The following is a 25,784-nucleotide window of genomic DNA, read 5'->3' as shown; positions in this document are numbered from 1 at the left end:
TAAACCATCGAGTCTCCTGGGCTTGCCGATCGGAAGGTCGGTGGTTCGGATCTGCTCAATGGGGTGAGCTCCCATTGCCCTGTCCTAGCTCCTGCCAACCTAGCCGTTCAAAAGCACACCAGTGTGAGTACATAAATAGGTACTGCTGCGGCAGGAAGGTAAACAGAGTTTCTGTGTGCTCTGGTTTCCGTCACAGAAGCGGTTTAGTCCTGCTGGCAACATGACCTGGAAAGCTGTCTGTGGACAAATGCCGGCTCCCTTGGCCTGAAAGCGAGATGAGCACCGCAATCCCAGTCACCTTTGACTGGACTTAACCGTCCAGGGGTCCTTTACCTTTAACCTTATAGGCAGAGGAGCAGCAGGCCAGGGGCTTTTGCCTGATCAGCTGGCAACTCTGGAGCACGCACACACAGAGAGCCTGGTAGGCATGTTTTTCATTTCTCCAGCAGCAAGAGGCACGATTTATGCAGTGTGTGTGTGTGTGTGTGTGTGTGTGTGTGAGAGAGAGAGAGAGAGAGAGAGAGCAGCAGCAGCAACAACAGGAGTGACTGTGCAGAGCAATCTTATTCAGAAGTGGAGTTGAGGGTGGGGGAGTGTGTGATCTGACTATACTTCTGTTGATGCTACCTAGAATAGCAGCTTTCCCCCCCTTTTTTGCTGCATCACACTGTTGACTCCTGTTAATCTCCTGGTCCACCAAGACCCCTAGATCCTTTTCACATGCACTGCTCTCCAATCTGCCTCTTGAATCCCGACTCTTCTGCATCCCAGTTTGGTGTCATCTGCAGATCGGATGAGCATTCCTTCATCCCGTCAATTAACATCTTTATAAATGACTTGAATGAAGGAATTGAGGGGACGCTCATCAAACTGGGCGGCGGGGGCGGCGGTAGCAATACATGTGAATCACTAGCAGTACATGTGGAAAGTCTCGGCGCCTCGTGTCCGGGGACGCACGGAGCCCGTCCATAATTCATGCGCCTGAGCGGCTGCCTCGCATCACGTACGAGCCGCAGGAGCGACGGAGGCCTCAGGAAGCGGAAGGCCCAGTCTGCACGTACCAAAGGAGGCTCCGCAGCAGCACCAGCAGCCCGGGCGCCTCACGTGGCACGTCTCGCGTCTCTCGCCTCCCTTTCTCCCGGAGGCGAGGCTTGAACTGGGAACCCTCAACTTCACAAAAGCCTGTCTGTGTGTGTGTGTGTTTGTGAAGAGAGAGTTGCGCCTGCTGGCTGCTATTTTTGTTTTCGGAAGCTTTGTCAAAGGCGGGGGCGGGGGGCAGATTTCTGCACATTTGCAAAGAGGCTCTTTTCAGCCCAAGACGTGTCTTCTGGCTGAGGTGGAGCACCAAACAGCAACTTTCCCCCTCAGCCCCAAGTCAAAGCGTGTAATACCGAAAGCTTCATTCAGCCCTCAATTCTAATGCTATGAGAAAGAGGGAGAAACGCTTCTCTCTCCCCCCCCCGCCACTTTCTTCATGCATTATCTTACATACGTACTTCTAAAGCAGGGGTCAGCAAACTTTTTCAGCAAGGGGCCAGTCCACTGTCCCTCAGTCCTTGTGGGGGGCCGGACTATATTTTGAAGGGGAAAAAAATATATGAACGAATTCCTATGCCCCACAAATATCCCAGAGATGCATTTTAAATAAAAGGACACATTCTACTCATGTAAAAACACGCTGATTCCCGGACCGTCCACCTACCCATGCTCTAAAGTATCACCTCTTGCTCTCTTTGCATATTTTAAAGTCCTTGTATTTTTTTTAAAAAATAAAATATTTTTAATTGTAGGATATTTCACCATATGAATCGAGACTACCGAAGTAGCTGATCAAAATGTTTTCAATTCATAGAATCACAGAACCTTGTTGGAAGGGACCCCAAGGATCATCTAGTCCAACCCCCTGCAATGCAGGAATCTCAGCTAAAGCATCCATGACAGATGGCCACCCAACCTCTGATTAAAAACCTCCAAGGAAGAAGAGTTCACCACCTCTCATGGCAGTCTGCTCCACTGCTGAACAGCTTTTACTGTCAGAAAGTTTTTCCAAATGTTTAGTCAGAATCTCCTTTCTTGCAACTTGAAGTCATTGGTTCAAGTCCTGCCCTCCAGAGCAGGAGAAAACAAGCTTGCTCCCTTTCCCATGTGACAGCCCTTCAGATATTTGAAGATGGCTACCATATCTCCTCTCAGTCTCTTTTCCAGGCGAAACATACCCAGATCCTTCAACCATTCCTCATAAGGCTTTAGTTTCCAGACCCTTGATCATCTTGGTTGCCCTCCTCTGCACGCATTCCAGGTTGTCAACATCCTTCTCAAATTGTGGTACCCAGAATTGGACACAGTATTCCAAGTGTGGTCTGACTATACTTCTGTTGATGCTACTTAGAATAACATTCGTCTTTCCCCCAACTGCTGCATCACACTGTTGACTCCTGTTAAGCTTGTGGTCCACAAAGACCCCTAGATCCTTTTCACACGTACTGCTAGTAATTCACATGTACTGCTACCTGCCCCCGCTCCCCGGCCAGTTTGATAAGCATCCCCTCAATTCCTTCATTCAAGTCATTTATGAAGATGCTAATTGATGGGATGAAGGAACGCTCACCAAATCTGCAGATGACACCAAACTGGGATGGGTAGCCAATGCTGCAGAAGACGGAGTCGGGATTCAAGATGCAGATTGGAGATCTGGGCCCAAACTAACAAAATGAGTTTCAATAGGGGACAAACCTCAGGTTTTACACGTAGGCAGGAGGAACCAGCTGCACAAATATAAAACGGGGAACACCTGGATTGCTAGTAATATGTGTGAAAAGGATCTAGGGGTCTCGGTAGACCACAAGCTTAACATGAGCCCACAGTGTGATACAGCGGCAAAAATGCTAAGGCTATTCTAGGCTGCGTCAACAGAAGTCTAGTGTCCAGATCAGGGGACAGCAAACCTTTTCAGCAGGGGGCCAGTCCACTGTCCCTCAGACCTTGTGGGGGGCCGGATATATATATATATCACATGCCCCACAAATAACCCAGAGATGCATTTTATATAAAAGCACACATTCTACTCATGTAAAAACACGCTGATTCCCAGACCGTCCATGGGCCGGATTGAGAAGGCGATTGGGCCAGATCCGGCCCCTGGGCCTTAGTTTGCCTACCCATGGTCCAGATCAAGGGAAATCATAGTACCACCCTATTCTACCTTGGTTAGACCGCACCTGCAATACTGTGTTCAGTTCTGGGCACCACAATTTAAGAAGGGTATTGATAAGCTGGACCATGTGCAAAGGAGCACTGCAAACCAACTTAGCAGCTGCATCTTTGTCCAGTCTCTTTGTCTCCCTGTCAGGAATCTGTTTACTTCCTCCGTTTACAGACTTTTAGGCTTCAAAGGATATAAAAATGGGATCATTTTTTAAAAATGAAAACCATATTTGTGGACCCTTTAGGAAGTTAGTGAACTTCCTGGGGAAGAAGAAGGTAGAGGTAAAGATCCCCACTCCATGCGGTGCTAAGCAAATTCAGCAACGAGAATTTTTTTTAACTCTGTTATTAAAATAATTTATTAAAACTCAATTAAAAGTACATCAGGGTGCTTAGTCTGCATGCTTTATTGTGCCGCACATGTGTGTAAAGTGGGGGCAGAGAAAGATTGACAGAACTGGGTTTTTTTGGCTTTTTTTGCGGTGCATGGGGTAGGCTTACATTTTGTGCATGTGTTGTGGGTATTGGCGACAGGGCTGCAAAGAGGAAGGTTGCATTAAATAAAGTCTGTGAAAATGCTGGTTCTGGGTGCATTGCCGGGGCCCTGTGAGCCATACATGCCAAAGAATCTTACTTCCAGAATATTTTAATGGCACATATGAGGATGACACCGATGGCGAACATCTCGTGCTTCTTAATGAAGAAGAACACCAGTTCCTTCGCTATGTAGATGACGTGTATGAAGATAAAGCAATACAGGAACAAGGTGAACTGGTCCTGAGGTAACAGGAAATGGTGGCTCCCCCCAGAAGGCTGTGGAGAGAGCAAAGGGAAAAGGTGTTAAGTTCCAGCCATGTTGCTGCAGGTCACCAAAAGGCTCGCTGAACAAAGATGCACTCTCTTTCTTCTTTGCAAGCGCCAGTAATTCCCACATTACGCTTCCATAGTGAAACCCTCCTGCGCTGTTTATTGGAGGACGGATGGCGGCTAACAGATTGAGGTTGAATCCTGACAAGACAGAGGTACTAGTTTTGGGGGACAGGAAGTGGGTGGGTGTGGAGGACTCCCTGGTCCTGAATGGGGTAACTGTGCCCCCGAAGGACCAGGTGCGCAGCCTGGGAGTCATTTTGGACTCACAGCTGTCCATGGAGGCGCAGGTCAATTCTGTGTCCAGGGCAGCTGTTTACCAGCTCCATCTGGTACACAGGCTGAGACCCTACCTGCCTGCAGACTGTCTTGCCAGAGTTGCGCATGCTCTGGTTATCTCCCGCTTGGACTACTACAATGCGCTCTATGTGGGTCTATCTTTGAAGGTGACCCGGAAACTACAACTAATCCAGAATGCGGCAGCTAGACTGGTGACTGGGAGCGGCTGCCGAGACCACATAACACCGGTCTTGAAAGACCTACATTGGCTCCCAGTACGTTTCCAGCACAATTCAAAGTGTTGGTGCCGACCTTTAAAGCCCTAAATTGCCTCGGTCCAGTATACCTGAAGGAGCGTCTCCACCCCCATCATTCTACCCGAACACTGAGGTCCAGCGCCGAGGGCCTTCTGGCGGTTCCCTCACTGCGAGAAGCCAAGTTACAGGGAACCAGGCAGAGGGCCTTCTCAGTAGTGGCACCTGCCCTGTGGAACGCCCTCCCACCAGATGTCAAAGAGAACAACAACTACCAGACTTTTAGACGACATCTGAAGGCAGCCCTGTTTAGGGAAGCTTGATGCATTACTGTATTTTAATATTTTGTTGGAAGCCGCCCAGAGTGGCTGGGGAAACCCAGCCAGATGGGCGGGGTATAAATGATAAATAAATAAATAAATTATTATTATTATTATTATTATTATTATTATTATTATTATTCTGCCTCAGCCAGCTGCCTGACTTGCAGAATTTATCACAGTAGCAGAATGTGCTCTCTATGGCTGCAGAATTTGGGTTTATGTTCAACGTAGTTTGCATTATATTCTGATTCATAGTTTCCGAGCTGAATCCACTCGCCGAGTCTCCATTTCAACACATCCTTGACTTTGCCCTGCATCTAGTTTTTCCCCGATAGCACAATCCTCATTCTGAATCCTTCACACTATGCATTAAAGCCTATTTAGTGCACATTGGAAGCACAAGGCTTCCCGCAAGGAATCCTGGGGACTGCAGTCCCCCCTCAAAGAACCATCATTTCCAGTGCCCTTATCAAACTACAGTTCCCATGATTCTTTGGGGGAAGTCGCAGTCTTTGAATGGCTAGTGTAGATCTGCTTTTGGTTTCTCTGTTCAGGAGTTTACCTGTCGTTTCCTGCCTTCACATACGGACCTCAAGTCAACACCCAGCCCATGCTGTTGGAAGTGGGTGTGAAATATACTCGGAGTCGAGTGTGGATTTCATGCTCTATATTAATTTCTTCCTGAGAGCAGAACACATTGATCATTATGCAATGTTCCTGGAGGACATAGGTGTCCCATTCCTGTGAAAGAGGCTGGAAACCAGAATGACTGGAAAAGGTTTCCTCATGGTCAGGACCATGAGGTCAGTGAGGAATGAAAATTCCGCCAAAATATCTGCTTTATATGCATTATTTACACAATGGGTCGCACGTGATTGGCTAATTCTGGGATTCTCCTGTAGGCCAATCAGGTTGCGGATTCACTTCCACCTGGAGCTGGATTGGGTGGCTCCTGCGGACCAATCATACTGCTGCATTGTTCTAGGACCAATCAGACTGCTGCATTCTGGACCCTATTGTTCCAGGACCAATCAGACTGCTGCTTTTTGGATCCTATTCAACTCAGTACATAACAGGGTGGGACAAATTGCCTTCTTCAGATGACGCAACTATTTCCTACCCATTTTGGACCATTTGCCTGTAATTATCTTAACAAAAGATGAAACTGGCATGCCTGGGTCCTGACCATGAGGAAACCTTTTCCAGTCATTCTGGTTTCCAGCCTCTTTCACAGGAATGGGACACCTATGTCCTCCAGGAACATTGCATAATGATCAATGTGTTCTGCTCTCAGGAAGAAATTAACCATTATCTGTCCCTGAGCAGTATTACAAATTACTCTTCCCGAGAGCTTACCAAGCCAACAATGTCTTTCCATCTGTTCAAGTTCAGAACACTTCTCTACTTGATTATTTCAAGGGTGGCCCCTTTCAGCAGCTGAGTCATTTGATATTAGTCAGGTTGGCAAAGTTTTGATTATATGAAGCCACTGGCAGTGGCCTTGTGAGTTGACAAACAGGAAATCCACCTGCTCTGTGGGGGGTTTTTTTGGGGCGCGGGGGTAGGCAGTGACTTTATTCTTATTTGCTTGTTTTTGGATTGTGAAGGGCAGTAGCCAAAATCATTCCTGCTCTATCTGCTGGCCAACCAAGTGGCTCCGTTTTCCTGTAGTTTCTCAGTTCTCAAACTGAATTGGGAACTTGGGGTGAGTGACTGGAATCTATGAGGAATTCAATCTCTGGAAGCAGCAGCGGGAGAAAGAAGCTACTAAGGGTCAAATTTACATGTTGCATGAGATCTGTTACTGGAATTCTCTCTCAAAAACTGAAACTAGCGAGTTGCTAGCAGCAGAGAAGGATGTTGAACACTTTCCCTTTGCTGTTTACTTGATCAAACTATTGCCCCCCCCCCCGGTTGTTTCCCCTGGGAAGGAAAAATGCTACAAATACAGCAAAGAGCAGCCTTGGGAGGGAATTTTGATCAGGAAAAGACCTCAGGGGAGGAGAAAGAAATCCTTCCATGCTGCTGTGAGCAATTTCACATCCTACCCCCCTCACACTGGCTGCCTTTCAGGTTTTGGAGGTTGTTGTTTCTTAAAGTGTCGAGAGATTACGGTCCCTTTGCGAAATGCAGTTTGGCCATCAATTCAACTTCTTCAGAACACCCAGGTGGGCCCTGTTCCTGGCTGTGGAAATAGGGTAGAATCTCATAAGAGGACAGGGCTGTGGCACCTTTATATAGAAAAGGAAACCCCAACAGGGGTTAGTAAAGGTAAAGGGACCCCTGACCATTAGGTCCAGTCGCGGACAACTCTGGGGTTGCAGCGCTCATCTTGCTTTATTGGCCGAGGGAGCCGGCGTACAGGTTCCGGGTCATGTGGCCAGCATGACTAAGCCGCTTCTGGCGAACCAGAGCAGCACACGGAAACACCGTTTACCTTCCCGCCGGAGCGTTACCTATTTATCTACTTGCACTTTGACGTGCTTTCGAACTGCTAGGTTGGCAGGAGCTGGGACCGAGCAACTGGAGCTCATCCCGTCGCGGGGATTCGAACCGCCGACCTTCTGATCGGCAAGTCCTAGGCTCTGTGGTTTAACCCATAGCACCACCCGCGTCCCTTCAGAGGACATAGCTATTAAATGCGCTGAAAGCTCTGCACTGCTTTGTACCTGCCACAGAAAATACAACACAGAAATGGTAAGAAAAAGGTGTGTGTGTGTGTGTGTGTTTTTTTTTTTTTTTTAAAAAACACTACAGTGGTACCTCGGGTTAAGTACTTAATTCGTTCCGGAGGTCCGTACTTAACCTGAAACTGTTCTTAACCTAAAGCACCACTTTAGTCTATGGGGCCTCCTGCTGCTGCTACGCCGCCAGAGCACGATTTCTCTTCTCATCCTGAAGCAAAGTTCTTAATCTGAAGCACTATTTCTGGGCTAGTGGAGTCTGTAACCTGAAGTGTCTGTAACCTGAAGCGTATGTAACCCGAGGTACCACTGTACAGAAAATGCAAGTTGGCTTGTGGCCTGTATCTTTTCTTCCGTCTTCTTCCTCTGCTTTTCTCACCTCCAACTGCCAGCCCTTACCTGTGCTGTTGACAGTGCCTGCTGGCGCATGGCTTCCATCTTCTCCTCATGCTGCCGCTGCTTCTCCTTGTCTTCATAGCGGTACCTGGTCATGGTGAGCTCCATGTCTAGGCGCATCTTCTCCAGCTGAGTCGCCAGGGCGCGGGCCTGCTTGTTGCTTGGCTGCTCCATCTGGACCCAGGTGTCCATCTCCCCCTCCGTGTTGGCCAGGCCGCGGTGCAGGTTCTCCAGCTCCACCTGCGGCTTCATCCTCAGCTGTGCCTCTTCTTCTCGGATGTCCAGGGGGTCCGTCACATCGTTAGGGGTGCAGGGCGGCTCGGTCAGGTCGTCGGGGGCCGACGTTGGCTCAGTCACATTGTCGGCAGCAGACGAGACATTTTCAGGGTTGTCCTCCTAGCACGGAAAGGGTATCTAACCTGCTTTTGATGTCACAAGCCCATCACCTTTCTCCCCCATTTTCCAAGAACAAAATTGCAATTTGTTCTTCGTTTTTGCTTTGAAATAAAAATAAGTGGGTATATAAAATATAAACGAATAAACACACAATATAGCGCTTTAAACTTTTTTTAAAAAGCAAGCAGCTCTCACGAAGCATCGCGGGAAAGGCAAGACTAATGACTTAACCAGAGTTTGATTTTCTGGTACCTACAACTTTCATGCTAATCTCTAAGCTGGCAGGTAGCCATGCTCACTGCGTGGGTAAAGAACTAACCGTGACTTCTTTTTAAATACTGCATCTTCACCCTTTATCACTTTTGAAATTGGGGTTTGACCTCACAACTTGCTCAGCTTGGAAATTGTACCTAAGTTGGCTAACAGGCTGCATACTGAAAAGCAATTTAGGCAGCTGATGCAGAACAACCTCTATCCCCTCCCTGCAAGAGAAAATGGGGGAGTATACAACTTCTTGTTGCAAATTCATCATGATGCTCTAGAAGTGATGGTTCTACGCAAGCCCACTTTCAATGCCAATTGTGCCTGCAAATGTTTTGGGATGGCTGTGACGGACAGGCCCTGGGTCTGCCTCCTGGCTTCCCAAGAACCAATGAGAGCTGATGGGACCAATAGTCAATCAGCAGAGAGTCAAATCCTAGAAGGGCCTGAGGGAGGTGTTGCTGCTTAGTGACAGCCATTCTAGATGTACATGAGACTTGGTTCAATAAAGAGTGCTGTTTAAAAGAGTGTGTGTCTTTAAGTTTTGTGCCTCACATGGGAAACCATCAAGCATCAAACAGGCAGACAGTTTTGTTCCCTCCTCACACTTTGAAACTCTAGGTGGGATGTGAGTAGACTCTGGGAAGCTTCACAGAACTATAATGCTGTTGGTAAACACAGGCGCTACCATAAAATAGTTATTCATAGACTTCTGTTGTGTGACTATGGGCTGCTGGCGGCGGCTTTATCTATTAACACTCCTATAATATTGGTCACACTACCCAGCACGCAACTTCAGTGAGGGTGTCTGTCACAATGGTGACACAACTTATTTTCCAGTCAGTGCATATCCCACAATTTCCTGCTGAAATCCCATAGTTGGTTGTTGTTTTTTTAACACCCAAAAGAGTTCTGGTTTACAGTGATACCTCGGGTTAAATACTTAATTCGTTCTGGAGGTCTGTTCTTAACCTGAAACTGTTCTTAACCTGAAGTACCACTTTAGCTAATGGCACCTCCTGCTGCTGCCGCGCCGTCGGAGCACAATTTCTGTTCTCATCCTGAAGCAAAGTTCTTAACCCGAGGTACTATTTCTGGGTTAGTGGAGTCTGTAACCTGAAGTGTATGTAACCTGAAGCATATGTAACCTGAGGTACCACTGTATTTTTGACCCATTTTTATTGCATTGTAGGACCTGCAGACAGCAATAATGTGGTAGCACTGGGGAAGCATTGCAGAACAAACTACACCAGGATAAATCCATCACTAGTCCACTACTGTTGTGCCCAGAACATGTTGCAGAATCCACCTGCAATAAAACACCAGTGTGGATGGGCCTCTTTTTAAAGGTGAGTAGCTCTCATTGCGGTCAGTGCTTGGGTAGAAGGCTCCTTCAGAGGCCTGTCCCAATGTCTCTGAGCTTCCTGAAGGAAGTGCAAGACAGGGGATAATGGAGGAACAACCATTCTTACCATAAGCGACTGAAGCTCAAGGCAGTAGGCGTGTGAATAGCAGGGCTGCACACCACACTAGGCAGCCTTTCGTTTCACTAGGCTCTCACTGTCCCATGATGCACTTCTGTAACCCGCCACCCCAGTCAATACAAAAAGCAAAGCCAGACTTAACAGAGCCAACTGCCAAACTGATGTCATAGATGCCTCACTGTGACATCACAGCCCGCCTGTTGCTACGACTGGCTCATCGCTCAGTAGTAGAGAACCTAATTTCCATACTCTGAATGCTGAGCAAATGGCAAAAGGAAGTGGGTTTTAGCTTAAAAGCTTCATTTATAGTGCCTATTGTAATGCCGGGCTGCATCTACACAGCTATAAAAAAACGTTCTAAAATTGCTTTTAAAAAACTCTTTTTAAAGCTCACAATGTAAAATTTCATAAAGTTCCAATTTCAGCTCTACAGCACCATCTGGTGTCACAGTGTTCTAACCCATAACTTTTTGTTTTCTTTTTTTACTAATGTAGCTGAGTCCCAGACTGGTATATAAACATGGCGGCTGTGTCTGCGAAATACCCTAATATTTATATGGTGGAGGTTTTGTGTTCTGTCTTATCCTTCTTTTCTATCATCCGAACCTATCATCCCAGTGATAAAAATGAGCAGGCCTATTGGATTGCCACCATAAACTATAACTTTTCACCATTTCAGAAAAAAATAGATCTGTTACCTGATTAAAGGAATCTTATTCGATTAACTGCGTAAGTTTTAATTGTATATGAATAAAAACAATAGTTCTAGTGCAACATGCACTTCTCCCCCTGTCTTAGCCCACAAGATGATGCATGTGTTAAGTTGTTTTATATTTATTTAAAGCATTTTAATCCTGCTTGTCGGAAAAGAAAAGTTCCCAGAATAGCTACAAGATGTCTGTGATAAGGCGGTCCCTGCCCTCAGACTTGCAATCTTTCGTGAGCCCCTCCATCTTATGCTCAGGTACTATATACTGTATGTATAAATAATTCCATATATCCTAAAGACATGTAACCATGGGAAGCTGCCTTTTACTCATACTACTACTACTGCTAATAATAATAATTTATTATTTATACCCCGCCCATCTGGCTGGGTTTCCCCAGCCACTCTGGGTGGCTTCCGGCAAAATATTAAAATACAACAATTCATCAAATATTAAAAGCTTCCCTAAACAGGGCTGCCTTCAGATGTCTTCTGAAAGTCAGATAGTTGTTTATTTCTTTGACATCTGGTGGGAGGGCATTCCACAGGGTGGGCACCATTACCGAGAAGGCCCTCTGCCTGGTTCCCTGTAACTTCGCTTCTCGCAGTGAGGGAACTGCCAGAAGGCCCTTGGCACTGGACCTCTGTGTCAGGGCTGAATGATGGGGGTGGAGATGCTCCTTCTGGTATACTGGGCCGAGGCCATTTAGGGCTTTAAAGGTCAACACAATTGGTCCATCCAATTCTGTATTGTCTTCCCAGGCTGCCCGTTGCAGCACTCCAGGCTTCTAGGCAAAATTCCCTCCCAGTCCCATGTGGAGATGTCAGGGATTGAATGTGGGACCTTCCACATGGGAAACAGATGCTCCACCACTGAGCCCCAGCCCTTCCCCTGGTTTTGCCACACCACTATCACATACATGAGTATGCTTGATAGCACAGGAAGGTGCCACTGAGAAAAGAACATCTGATGATGGCTCCTCAGATTGGGTATGGTTGTGTTCCTGTGGTCTGAAAGCTGAGCGCAAGTGGCTGTTGGGCTATGTGTTTCCTCCTCCTCATTGAAAAAGTTGGCCACCACCCCGTATATCTTTTGGAACAATGGCCACCGCTTCCTCTTTCTGATCCAAGTCTCCTCCCCTGGTTGCCTTTGTGATCTGCGGGCACAAAGCCGCCAGCTGTATGTGTAACGGACAGTCTGTGTCTTGAATGGAGTTGTTGCCTTATTCATTCACGACAGACCAGGCGGCCAGGAGGACAACAAGCCCCTTTGTCAGGAGATCTAGCCAAAGGCATGCTGACCGTCTCCACTGACTTCATATTTATCTGGTCTCCTCTCCTCCTCTTCTGCGAGTTAAACAATGTGATGCTTTGTCTCTGAGTTGTGAGCAAGCAACTTTTCCTTCCCTCACTGGAACTTCGGCAAACTACTTATTTATTTATCCGCCCCAATTAAGCTGTGCACGTCTCACCAAAGAATGAATGAGAAAATGTTATTGAACGGAGAATGCTGGAAGGGAGAGTCTCTGTCTCTCTGTGTGGCCTGTTTTAAAGGACTGTGAGCGCAGACAGGTGGGGCTCCACTTCTCCTTTTTAAGTCATTAAAAAAAAAGTAATGAAAAATAAGTTTGCAGAATTGCTAGAGACAGTTGTGGAGAGGGAGAAGAGTGTTTACTGAGGAGCTTAGGAATTTGCCTTATACTGAATAAGACCACTAGTCCATCTAGCCAGTATTTTCAACACTGGCTGGCAGCAGCTCTCCATGGTTTCTAGCCCCACAATATCTCTCTCTCTCTCTCTCTCTCTCTCTCTCTCTCTCTCTCTCTCTCACACACACACACACACACACACACAGAGAGAGAGAGAGAGAGAGAGAGAGAGAGAGAGAGAGAGAGAGAGAGAGAACGATTTCCCTATGGAAACAGATGCACGTATTTAATTCTTACTAACTCCACTCAAGTTTCACCTCCCATTTTCTTAAACCTTTTTATATATACAGTATATAAATGAAGTTTTCTAAAAGCAACGACAAACCCCTCTCCAACAGCCTTTATGTGCCCCGACTGCGTAAAAGGCAAAAAGAACTCCGTAATCTCAGCAGACGAACACAATTAGTCGATCCACAGTTGAACCACAAGCTCTGCCTTGCAGCTTTTTGAAGCCTGAAACTTCAACATCCAGCTGCATCTGGAAATTGCATGCATGCGCTTGCAAAAAAACATGGGCTACCTTTTGCATGCAGTATTTACAAGGGACCCAAACTTCGGAGACATCTCCTGCATTACTTTTATTTTCTTGCTTGAGGAGGAGCTGGGCGTCATCTGGAAGTGGTGTATATGACCTTTGGGTTGAGTTCGGCTGAAATCTACTGGGCAAAATTGGAACGGAGGCGGGGGCACCTTTTTACTTGATCAACATGTTGTGAACAGATTAATCTAACAGAGTGATTAACTAAACTGGAGCCCAAAGTACATATTGTTAACAAAAGAGAAGTGGTAGGATATGAACAGGCTGTGACTGCAATCCCCTATGTACTTACCTGGGATGGGAGTAAGCCCTATTGAATATGGTGGGATCTACTTTCCATGTAGGGACACGGGTGGCGCTGTGGGTTAAGCCACAGAGCCTAGGACTTGCCGATCAGAAGGTCAGTGGTTCAAATCCCCGCGACAGGGTGAGCTCCCATTGCTCAGTCCCAGCTCCTGCCAACATAGCAGTTTGAAAGCATGTCAAAGTGCAAGTAGATAAATAGGTACCACTCCGGCGGGAAGATAAACGGCGTTTCTGTGCGCTGCTCTGGTTCGCCAGAAGCGGCTTAGTCATGCTGGCCACATGACATGGAAGCTGTACGCCGGCTCCCTTGGCCAATAAAGCGAGATGAGCGCCACAACCCCAGAGTTGGCCACGACTGGACCTAATGGTCAGGGGTCCCTTTACCTTTACCTTGACTTTCCATGTAAGAATGCACTGTGAAATAAATGGCAACCTGATTCTCCATTATGGCAGAGATAAAGAGCCTCAATTCAAAGTGCTGGTTTTGATTGATAAAGCCATATGTGGCTCAGGATTGCAGTACTTCAAGGACCACATCTCCTGACATGAACTGACCCAGCGCCTGTGATAATAATATGAGGCCCTTCTTTGTGGGCTCACTTGATGGGAGGTGGCAGCACAGGAACAGGCCTTTTCTGTGGCGGCCCCCCACTTGTGGAATGCAAGGAGGGTACACCTGGCACCATCTTTATCTAGTCAGGCAAACACTTCTCTCTGTACCCAAGCTTCTGGCCCTTACTTTATGGCTCTATTGCTGTATTCTTAGACTTCTATTTTTGCTCATGATTGGTTTTTAATGCAAGTCGTTTTGGTCACTGTGTGAGAAAAACGACTAACAAATAAAAATTAAAAAACTACCCTTCAGATGTTGTTGGACCACAGCTCCCATCATCATAAACAGCCTCGGCCCAGTATACCTGAAGGAGCGTCTACACCCCCATTGTTCTGCTCGGACACTGAGGTCCAGCACCTAGGGCCTTCTGGCGGTTCCCTCACTGCAAGAAGCAAAGCTACAGGGAACCAGGCAGAGGGCCTTCTCGGTAGTGGCACCCGCCCTGTGGAACACCCTCCCACCAGATGTCAAAGAGATAAACAACTACCTGACATTTAGAAGACATCTGAAGGCAGCCCTGTTTAGGGAAGTTCTTCATGTGTGACATTTTAATTCATTTTAATGGAAGCTGCCCAGAGGGGCTGGGGAAACCCAGCCATATGGGCGGGGTACAAATAATAATAATAATAATAATAGTAATAATAATATCCCTGAACATGGGTAATGCTGGCTGGGGCTGATGGGAGTTGGAGCCAAACAACATCTGGAGGGCCAAAGGCTCCCCATCACTGGATTATGACACCTCCTGACCCATACGAGCTCAAATAGTATTCATACAGTCCGGCAGAGCCTGTATTACTTCTGCAGCAAAGTTGTGGTACTATGTACATGCCAAAAGCACCTGTAGACTCTCCGTTAAACTCCCAGAGCTCAAGCTTGAGCTGGGAGATGAACCAGGACTTGAGTCTAATGGTCTAACACTTCTATCTTCTCAGGGCCGCTGGCCCTAGGAGAAATACCACCCCTGGGAGGAAATGCTTTCAGCACCTCTGTTCTTTGCCTCCCATGGTCAGTTTTACAGTGTTGCCAAGTGGCATGGCTTGCTCAGGACAGCAAAACCTAGTGCCCTGCTGTTCTCAGGCTTCCCTAGAAATGTTCACGAAAAGGACCCCAAACAGGCATGCTGAGTTGGGCCCAACATTGGAGGGTCTGTTGCACATGTATGATGTCACACGTGCGACACCCTGGTCCCCCCCATTGGGCCATGCCTGCCAGGATGTGCGGGTGCCTGCTGAGATGCTCTGGCGATCGCGGCGGGGGGCACAGAGGGAGTGCCAGCACATGCCTAGGGGCAGTGGGGGATGGCAGCACTCTCAATATTGCAGGGGAGGGGGACAGCCAGTGTGGTGTAGTGGTTAAGAGCGGTAGTCTCGTAATCTGGGGAACCGGGTTTGCTTCCCTGCTCCTCCACATGCAGCTGCTGGGTGACCTTGGGCCAGTCACACTTCTCTGAAGTCTCTCAGCCCCACGCACCTCACAGAGTGTTTGTTGTGGGGGAGGAAGGGAAAGGAGAATGTTAGCCGCTTTGAGACTCCTGAAGGGGAGTGAAAGGCGGGATATCAAATCCAAACTCTTCTTGAAATATTGAGGGGGCATAAGCCCTTCCTGCCCCCTACAGCCAAAACCCCTGTCCCAAAGTTAGCTCTCAGTAATTTTGCTCTAGCTCACAGCAGGCAATACACTCAGCAAACATTAAGTCACCAAGCTCAGTCTAGTTCTCTCTTCGGTGTGGCCCTTGGCACAAGCTCCCAACTCGCCTACCCATAAAACCAGACCTGTATTTGCTGAATTGACTCTATGCGAGTACTGTCAACCCCCGATTTGCACAGGGATTGCGTTCCAGGTCATTGTGCACATCGCTGGAGCAGACATAAGTCTCCCTACCCCACTCTGTTCTGCCCCTGCCCCCATTCCGCCCTCTTCTGGGTCCAAAAATGTCATGCACATGTACGGTTGCTCATGCTTTGAGCTTGTGCAAAATGGTCGTTCCCTGTATGCATCTCATGGAGGAAAACACAAGGCAGAGAGTCTAGCGTGTTTTATCAAAGTATAATATACTACAGGCAATGCAGAGCAGAGGTTCAAAGTTATAAGGGAGAGACGTTCTGTGTGTATTCACTGATAGCCCAGCCTATGGAAGGAAGGAAGCCAATAGACAGGGCACAGGTTCCTCATTCAGACTGTGGAAGAAAGAAAAAGAATTGCATGAACAGGATTCGGAAGACTGAGGGTCAAACCTAGTCCCTTTCAAATTTCCATTCAAGGGTTAAACCCACCAATGCCCAAGCCCAGTGACCAGCAGTGAAATAGCAACAAGCCTAGAAACATTCAGGAGCACCAGTGGAATGTCACCCATAAAATGATGACTCCGGTGCTGATAAGATCACAGGTATCTGATGGTGTATTTGATGTTTTGACACAGGCCCCACAGCAGGGGCAGGACCCCCGGGTTCCTCCAAATGCTGCCCAACTACCCCTGAACAGAAAATTGTAAACTTGGAGGCAGTACCATTAAACTACCTCCAACACTCTTAACCACATTATCTCATCTTCCAATTTTCTCTCATTTTTTGGGTGTGTGGGGGATTATAGTTAATTTTTTTAATCAGTACTATATGCCACCCTTTGCCGATAAGGTCTGAGGACAGCGTGCATCTATAAAAATATAAAAGCAATGCCATAAAATACAGGTCAAATTATAGTAAAAACAGTTCTGTAACTCTAAGATACCAAAGGAAAAGGCTGCGTTAACCGGAGACCCATCCAGATGTCTTTTTTTTTATTGCACATTCGTGATGATTTGTGCTCATGATGCTATTGGGATGGTCACACGGACCCTGCTTTCAATACCATTTGTGCCTACAAAAATTTCCAAGCGGTCGCATTGGTTCATTTCCGATTAGTGCCGATCCCTCAGCTTCCTGCTCATGTCCTGTAACTTTTTTATATAATGCAAGTGTTCTGGTTTATTTCTGTCTGGCTTTTGTCATGCTGTAGTCCCACCAGACTGAAATAAAGTGGCAGCCCTGTGGGAACATCAGAAAACAAGCCAGAGCAGGATAAAACCCACCACTTGGGAGCTGTCATTGTGTCAATAGCTTGTTATGGAATCCACCTGCAATAAAGCGCCCGTCTGGAGGAGCCTGTATTTGTCAAAGGACATTATTTGCATTTTACAGTCCTCCCCACAAGAGCAGGTCAGAGGTGAGCCAGAGCGAAAGGGTCTCTGTGTACAGGAGGGCCAGAAAAAGGCTTGTATGACCACAACCTCCCTTCTTCCCTCCCGGTATCCCCTTTACCTCCTTGGGTGGCGCCTGCTGCTGGCGCAGCTGCTCCATCTTCTCTTCATGCTGCCGCTGCCTCTCGTTCTCTTCGTGCTCGTATTTGAGCCTCGTCAGCTCAAACTCCATCCTCCTCTTCTCCAGCTCAGTCTCGATGGCTAAGTCCAACCTGCTGCTTGACCACTCCGACTCTGCTCCGCTCACCACAATGCGGGGCACCTGCAGACCCAGGTGCTCAGTCACCTCGTCAGTCTTCTGTTCCGGTGGCACTGGCGGCCTTCCTGCCTCCAGGATCTTCTCCAGCGGCTGTTCAGGCTTCGGGCCTTCCTGTTGCCCACTAGGCTCAGTTTGGGACTTCTTTTCAGGCACATCTGGCAAGTAGACTTCCATGGCCAGCTGCAGCTCTATCCTCATCTTCCCCACCTCACCAAAGGTCTCAGAAAACGACTCGGCTGCGGCTTCCGCCTTGCTCCCCATCGCCTTCGGGCCCAGCACTTGGATATTTCCTTGCCGCAGGCGCAGCTTCTCCATGGTTTCCTCGTGCTGCCGCTGCTTCTCCTTGTCCTCGTACATTTTCCGCTCGTGCTGCCGCTGCCGCTCGTTCTCCTCGGAGATTTGCTTCAGCTTGGCCAGCTCAAATTCCATGCGCATCTTCTCCAGCTCAATTTCCGTGATGGGGTCCAACTTGCTCCCCAGCTGCTCCTCGTCCCCTTGGCCAGGCGTTCTGCACGGCAAGTGCTGGCGTATGTTCTCCATCTTCTCTTCGTGTTGCCGCTGCTTGTCGTTCTCCTCGTGCTGGCGCTTCAGAAGGGTCAGCTCAAAGTCTAAGCGCATCTTCTCCATTTCACTATCGGCTCCCTGGGTCTGCTTGGCGTTCTTCTGCTCCTGCTCCTTGGCTCCTTGGCCGTCCTTCTCCTCTCTGTGCTCATCCTTCTCCTCTTTGGCAACCGCGTCTAATGGCAGAGGGCTGCTGGCGGCTTCTAGCTGCCTTCTGGTCTCTAACGGTGTTCGTTGGTCTCCATTAGCGAGCGCGTCAGTCACAATACCAGGGATGGCTGGGGACCCTGAACTGTTGGCATCCTGAAACAGATTGCGGGTGGGGAAGGGAGAAGTCACACATGCATTTCTGACAAGACATCATCAACAAATATCACATCAGGGGGCAGGAAAGTTAAGGAAAAAATTCAACTGGTTTTAATGCACGAGTGTCAGGCTTTGGGGAATCAGCCTCCTCCCCTGTGGCCATAAATGAGCAGATCAAACAAAAGGAAATGTTTACCAGTTTCTTTATTAAACACAGAAAAGGACAAAAGAAAGTGTCTACCTAGAATGGTGGTGCTCACAATTAAGGCTTACACCCCCTCCATCCCTATGTTTTGTAATCTGAGTTTGTACCCTCTGCACTTTCTGTTCTGGGACTTTCTGAGCTCTTCTTGACCTTGAGAAGAGTGTATAAATGCTGTCCAATGACTGTGAATCTGTTAACCCTCTCTCTTCCAGTGTTTCTTCTCCTAGCTGTTCCCCATCCAGTATTTCCCAGCTTCTGCCTTTTGAACTGTGCCCCTCTGCAAACCACTGTTCCAAATCTATACTGTCTTCCCGCTCCTGGGAAGATTCAGGAGCAGGAGCAGGGAGAGGGGGTGGCTCCCACCATTCCTCCTCAGTACAGCACTCCTCAGCATGGTCCCAAATAGCGAGGCCAAAATGGCTGTGTTGCATAAAAGGGCCCCACTCCACAGCAACTTGGAGCAGGGCTCTTAGTTTGGCTGCCCCTGTTCTGTGGAACAGCATCCCCATCCAAATACCCACTATCTTCACTTTCCCAAATGCTCCAACTTTTTCTGAACAAAATCCGGGACACCCACGCCCACCATGCTGCCCTGCCCCACATCTCACAGCTTACACTACTTGTCCTCACCCTCCCAACACTCGTCGCTTGCTTGCACCACTCACCCTCACTCTTGATGCTCTTGCCTGGTGCTCTGGCATTCAGCAGAGTCGCGCCAGATCACTGAACTGGAAGGCGCTTTGGCATGGCTCTGCTGACAATCGCCAGAGTCAGTGTCCCTTTGACCAAAAAACAGGACATTCTGAGATTGAAACAGAAGTCAGGATTGACTTTTGGATTCAGGTTGTCCCACTAAAAATGGGACAGTTGGCTTTCCAGAAACAATGGAAGACATCTTTTTTTCCTAACAAGATTCACAGCTGAATGGATGGGACTCTGCCATGGGTGTCTACTTCATACTGAAAGACGTACATTGGCTCCTAGTACGTTTCCAAGCATAAGTCAAAATGTTGGTGCTGACCTTTAAAACCCTAAATGGCCTCAGTCCTGTATACCTGAAGGAGCGTCTCCACCCCCATCGTTCTGCCCAGACACTGAGGTCCAGCTCTGAGGGCCTTCTGGCGGTTCCCTCACTGCAAGAAGTGAGGTAACGGAACCAGGCAGAGGGCCTTCTCAGTAGTGGCACCCTCCCATTAGATCTCAAGGAAATAAACTACTATCTGACTTTTAGAAGATACCTGAAGACAACCCTGTATAGGGAGGTTTTTAAATGTTTCATTACGTTTCTCTATATGTTGGAAGCCACCCAGAGTGGCTGGGGCAACCCAGTCAGATGGGTGGGGTAGAAATATTTTATTATTATTAAATTTTATCTGTTGTTATTTTTATGTTGTTTTCAGCTCTCCCCCCCCCCCAGGCTGTATTGTATTTTGCACATTATCTTGAGACATGTGCCAAAATTTTGTTGTGGGCATCCATTTGTCTCGAGAGGGATGTGAAAGTGTGTCAGAATAGTGAAATGGCATGGGAAGTTAAGATGGCATGGGAACATAAGGCAAATTCACGGAGAATTAGCTATCGATGGCTAGATGGCTATGAGTCATGACAGTGATATGCTATCTGTAAGGTCTATCATCTGGAGACAGCTTTTGACCTCATATCCTGCTTGCAAGCCTTCCAGAGGTTGGCCACTGTAGAAACAGGATGCTAGTTTAGCTGGGCCTTTGTTCTGATCCAGCAGAGATCTTATTTTATTACCTTAGGTGGGTATATTTTTGGTCCAATGAAGGACAAGATAGGAAGAGGAGGAGGAGGAGAAGAAGATAAGGGGTTTGCATATCAACAGAGGCAAAAATCACCAAATGTCAAAGAAGAAACAAGAGGAAGCCAATTGACTTCTAATCCAATCCTGCTACAATGCAGGAATCTCAACTAGAGCATCCATGACAGATGGATATCTGCCTAAAAACCTGCAAGGAAGGAAAGCCCACAACCTCCTGAGGGAGTCTGTCCCACTGTTGAGCAGCTCTTAACTGTCAAAAAGTTCTTTCTGATGTTTAGTCGGATTCTCCTTTCTTGTAAGTTGAAGCCACTAATTTGGATCCTACCCTACGGAGCAGGAGAAAACAAGCTTGCTCCATCTTACATGTGACAGCCCTTTCAATACAGTCATACCTCATGTTACGTCTGCTTCATGTTACGTTCTTTCATGTTACGTCCCGCGGCGACCCGGAAGTACCGGAAAGGGTTACTTCCGGGTTTTGCCGCTCGCGCATGCGCAGAAGCGCAAAATGACGTCACGAGCATGCACAGAAGCGGCGAATCACAACCCGCACTCTTTTCATGTTGCGAACAGGCCTCTGGAATGGATCCCGTTCGCAATCAGAGGTACCACTGTATTTGAAGATGGCTGTATAAATTGTTAAAACAAACAAACAAACAAACAAACTGCATCAGCATTCTTGAGTGTGTTTCTAGGGTGCATTGAGATAAAATACTCTGCTTTTCATTTCACATTTATTTATTTATAATGTTACTATCCCACCTTTCCTCCATGAAGCTTAAGGTGGTATTCATTTTTCCCCATCCTACCCTTTTTAATATATATATATATAAAATTCTCTCACCAACCCTGTGGCGTAGGTTAAGCTGACAGAAAGTGACTGGCCCGTTAGGCTCACTTTGCGAGCGAGAGACCCAGGTTCAAATCGCCCCTAGTTCTCAGCCTAGCCTACTACACAGGGTTGTTGTGAGAATAAAATGCAGGAGGGAGAGAAAAATAATTGTATGGTGCTTGGGAAGAAAGGTGAGATATAAATGAAATAAAAATGAAAGACAAAGGAATGAGAGTGACGGATCTTACCATGGTGAAATTGGGCCCAGGGAGACAAGAATCTTAACCACGGCACATGCAGAGGTACAATTTCCCCCTCAATCGGACACCAGCTGCCCCACTTTGCAAAACCAGGCCATGCAAATCCACATTCCAGGCCAACTGCCGTGATGATGTCACGAGATTCCGCACTCAGCTTCTTCCTCACCCTCCCAAGCAACTCCGGCAAGAAACACATTCAGCTGCTAACAATTTGGCCCAGGATTCCTTGAGCTGCTCATTAGTAGAGCATGTGGGCAAATCTGGTCAATTTCATTTTCTCTCAGTTCCTCATCCCCCCCCCCCAGTCTTAGGGCCTGTTCTCCACATTTCCTTTTTATTATTATTACATTTTTTAAAATTAATTTTCAATTACAAAAATCCAATATTCACCATATTATATTAAGACCAAATAGCAATACCAACTCAAATACAAATCAGTTACATAGCCAATTATAAATTTTGGGTGGCTTCCCACGTGCTGTACATCAAGGTCTTATTCCCCTTTAATTCTGCCTCCAGAATGTCGCTCAAACCAAATACAATCCATTCTTGATAAAATCCCTTATACCACAGCTACAATAATTAACTTCAATTCGCATTAACAAATATAATAATTTGTAGGTTCCACATTTCCATGTCAGTTTGTAAATTCTTTAAATAAAAAAAAAGCTCTTGTGAAAATTGGTTGGCATTTGAGGGTGAAATGTACACAATATGCAATTCTGTGTACGTTATAATTATGTTTCCCTCTCAAAAATGAAACTGAAAGCAACTTACACACACACACAAACAAACAAACAAAAAAACAAATCCAAGTCTGCTAAAAGAGAACCAGAAAATTAAGATCTAAAGATATGGGTCTATATGAACATTTTTGCTCGGCACTTGAAAAGAAATATTGATGATACCAAGCATTCTTCCCTGTACACATTTTTGCAAGCAATTTCCCTTAATATAATATTTTGTTGTATATTTTCCCTAATATGTGCATTTTGATGTACACTTTGTCCTAGCTCATGTGGTTTTGCACACATTCTTTGACTGTAGAACCGAACCGCAAAACTCAGAGACGTGAGCATTTGGAAGGGTTTGTTTTGGTTCAGGTTTTGTTTCAAGAAGTGCGAATTGGGTCGATTCGTCTTTGAATGAAAACTAAATTGATTTTCTCCCCCAGACCCATAAAAGCCCCCAGGCTGAATCCCTAGTGCACCTCTTGCTTAAAAGGCCATGGAGGAAATCCCTTCGTGAGACCCCGGGGAGCTGCTGTCCGTCTCAAGATTGCTGGGCTAGAGGAGACCAATGGTCTCATTCCACATGAAGCAGCAAACCTAAGTTATTTAGCGGATCTTGAGACCCTCTGTTGGAAACCTGATGCAAAGCGAGGTGACCTTTTCAACATCTTTGAGAAGATGTAAGCAGCCACGCAAGCTCAGAACACTTTGCCAAGTTAGTCTAGGGTTGCCCTCTTGTCTTCTAGCACTTCAACCTGTGCCTTTTTAAGAGCAGTGTGATCAGCAAATGCTCACAAGTTACCATTCTTCGCTGCTTGAGAAGCTTCACTTGCAGTTTTTTGTAGGTCAGACTTCTCATATTCATACACACACACACACACACACACACACAGTGGTACCTCGGGTTACAGATGCTTCATGTTACAGATGCTTCAGGTTACAGACTCCGCTAACCCAGAAATAGTACCTCGGGTTAAGAACTTTGCTTCAGAATGAGAACAAAAATCGCACAGCAGTGGCGCGGCGGCGGCAGCAGGAGGCCCCATTAGCTAAAGTGGTGCTTCAGGTTAAGAACCACATCTGAAGATTTTTCAGTCTTTATCACTTAATCTGCATTTCATTAGTTTCACTATTACTTTTAATAGTCCTTCACTAATAATTCTCTTCAAACTTTTCTCTGCAATATTTCGCATAATCCTCCTTATAAAACGTCTTGCAGTCCTACTAGCGTAATCTGTTGATTACAATTGCTTTTCAAATAATTCACATATTTACTCCAGTCCTCTGAGAATCTCTGATCCCGCAGGTTTCGAATCCTTCCTGTCATTTTATCGAATTCTGCATAGTCCATTAATTTCGTCTGCCATTCTTCTTTTGTCGGTAGTTCTTCTTGTTTCCATTTCTGTGCCAATAATACTCTTGTTGCATATAAAAACAGTTTATTATCCTGTCTCTTAATATCCTCCCCTACAATGCCAAGTAGAAATGCTTCTGGGGGTTTTTTTATACATGTATATTTCAACATCTTTTTCATCTCATTATATATCATTTCCCAGAAGCTTTTCACTTTCTTACATTCCCACCACATGTGATAAAAATATCCTTCTTTTTCTTTACAAGGTCAGCCTTCTCTTTGTCTCTGCATGGGACAAAGTCAGGCTGAGAGTATCCCCTGCCCAGCTACTTTTATTTCTGGTCAGCTGGAAAATCTATCTATCTGCAGTGGGCAGCCACCAGATCATGATGCTGGAAAGATCCTCATTGAAGGAAGCTACTCCTTTTTTTTTTTTTTTTTGCTTGCATCCAGCATCTATTAATCAGAAGTGTAAACTCCCTCTGAACATGGATGTTCCATTCCTAGCTACTGCAGCAAAGTTTCATTCATAACTGCCATGGTATAGCTCTCATGTGGAATAGGCTGAACAGTGACCACAAAGTCAGTGTGGTCAGTCACACACCAGAGAGAGAGAGAGAGAGAGAGAGAGGATAAAGGGGTCACACATTTGCATAAAATTTGCATTTTGAAGATCTACTGAGGACCTTCCTCTTTCATCAAGTCTGTGAAGTTGATATCTTTTCTAGTCTTCACCTGCACTGGAATTGTTTTTATGATTTTTTAAAAATTGTTCTTCTCACTCAATGGTTGCCATTCTGGGGTCCTTTGGAAGGAAGAGTGCAATATACTAAATAAACAAGCAGATGCCAATTCAGAAACAATCACTTTAATTTAAATTGAAATACAACCCACCTCAGTATAGTAGTAAAGACCTGTATTTCTGCTCAGTCTGTGTCCACTGTTGATGGTCAGCTCCAAGGTCCTCACTCCCACTTCTCGTAGCTGTTTTCAAACCAGATTAGTGTTGAATTTTAGCAACAGAGGTAATATAATGCGTTACAATTAACGCAGTATATACATTCAGTGGAATATTTATGGCTGCAGAGCGTTATTTAAAAATGTGTTTTCAATTAGGCATGTATCCACAGAAGCATGAAACCTTTCCATAACTAGGCACCCTGAGTATTATTTTGCAAAGAAGTACAGTTTTCTACCGGGGGGAAGAGAAGGGAAATAAAACGTCAGCAAATAAGGAAATGAAAGACAGTGTTCTCCTCTCCGTCAGATTCCACGATAGTCGCTTTGGAAGGCCAGCTGCTGCAGCAGCCTGACAGATACTTGCAGATACTGAGAAGATATGTTGGAAAGAAAAACAGTGAGCAAAATGAAGGGGAGGAGTGGCGGAATAAGCAATGCCAACCTTCCCACCCCACCTGCACAGGTGGGGCAGCACTCAGGTGATCATCAGAATAAGGTCTAACCCAAGACATTTACCTGGCTGAGGTGGGCTACAAGATGTTGCTGCCAATTCCATGTTCAGAAGCGAACAAGACTGGCAACTGAATCAACACCAGAGCAGTGGCCTTCGCTGCACCTGAGGGTAGCAGGCTCATTTAGGGGGCACAGGGCACTCCAGGTGCCATCTATAACGGGGGCCACTGACCCCCTGCTGACTCTCCCTGCCCCCCGGCAACTTTCGCCTAAGGCAGCTGCCTCACTCCCCTCCAAGGATGCCAACTTGAATAAAACATTGGGGCTTCCATCCTGTTTTAGTTTTGTGTCTGTTTTAATGTACCGTATTTTTCGCTCTATAACACGCACCCGACCATAACACGCACATAGTTTTTAGAGGAGGAAAATCCGTAGGCATGCCACCCGTAGGCATTCCCTCCATAACACGCACAGACATTTCCCCTTACTTTTTAGGAGGAAAAAAGTGAGTGTTATGGTGCAAAAAATACGGTATGTGGGGTTTTTCCTGTAAGTCGCTTTGAGTTACTTTTCATTTTTAATAGTGTCCAATAAGATCAATAAACAAATGTTGTGATTACAGTGTGTGCTGTGGGAGGAGGAGCAAAATACACCCTTCTTGGGCCATCTATCGATATGGCGACATATGATGTTACCAGTACTGTTTTCAAATAAAATATATAGCAGGCCTACAGACAATCCACAAAGGCCTCTTAGCAACACTTGTCTTAACTGTTGTGGTAACTGGAAAATTATGACATCATCTCAGTGCGGAACTTTCTG

General features: G+C 46.5%; 2 protein-coding genes across 2 annotated transcripts; both read right to left on the bottom strand.

Moving 5' to 3' along the window:
• Positions 1-3,549: 3,549 nt before the first annotated feature.
• On the bottom strand, positions 3,550-10,319 carry LOC128411230 (transmembrane protein 247-like). Its single transcript, XM_053383386.1, has 3 exons — positions 10,137-10,319; positions 8,011-8,403; positions 3,550-4,017 (listed from the first exon to the last, which is right to left on the bottom strand). The coding sequence occupies exons 1-3, from the start codon at positions 10,137-10,139 to the stop codon at positions 3,835-3,837; spliced, it is 579 nt and encodes a 192-aa protein (XP_053239361.1). The 5' UTR covers positions 10,140-10,319; the 3' UTR covers positions 3,550-3,834.
• Positions 10,320-16,043: 5,724 nt separating this feature from the next.
• LOC128411225 (golgin subfamily A member 6-like protein 22) lies at positions 16,044-21,603 on the bottom strand. Its single transcript, XM_053383378.1, has 3 exons — positions 21,453-21,603; positions 17,320-18,381; positions 16,044-16,200 (listed from the first exon to the last, which is right to left on the bottom strand). Exons 1-3 carry the CDS (start codon positions 21,453-21,455, stop codon positions 16,192-16,194), a joined length of 1,074 nt encoding a protein of 357 aa, XP_053239353.1. The 5' UTR covers positions 21,456-21,603; the 3' UTR covers positions 16,044-16,191.
• Between the last annotated feature and the right edge of the window lie 4,181 nt (positions 21,604-25,784).

This window comes from Podarcis raffonei, chromosome 3 (assembly GCF_027172205.1).
Source record: "Podarcis raffonei isolate rPodRaf1 chromosome 3, rPodRaf1.pri, whole genome shotgun sequence".
Classification (NCBI taxonomy): Eukaryota; Metazoa; Chordata; class Lepidosauria; order Squamata; family Lacertidae; genus Podarcis; species Podarcis raffonei.
This window is presented reverse-complemented; position numbering and strand designations above follow the sequence as displayed.

Coding starts and splice junctions, on each gene's coding strand:
- LOC128411230 (XM_053383386.1), bottom strand. Junction 4,018..8,010: donor AGGCACTGTCAACAGCACAG/GTAAGGGCTGGC, acceptor CTCTCTCCACAG/CCTTCTGGGGGGAGCCACCA.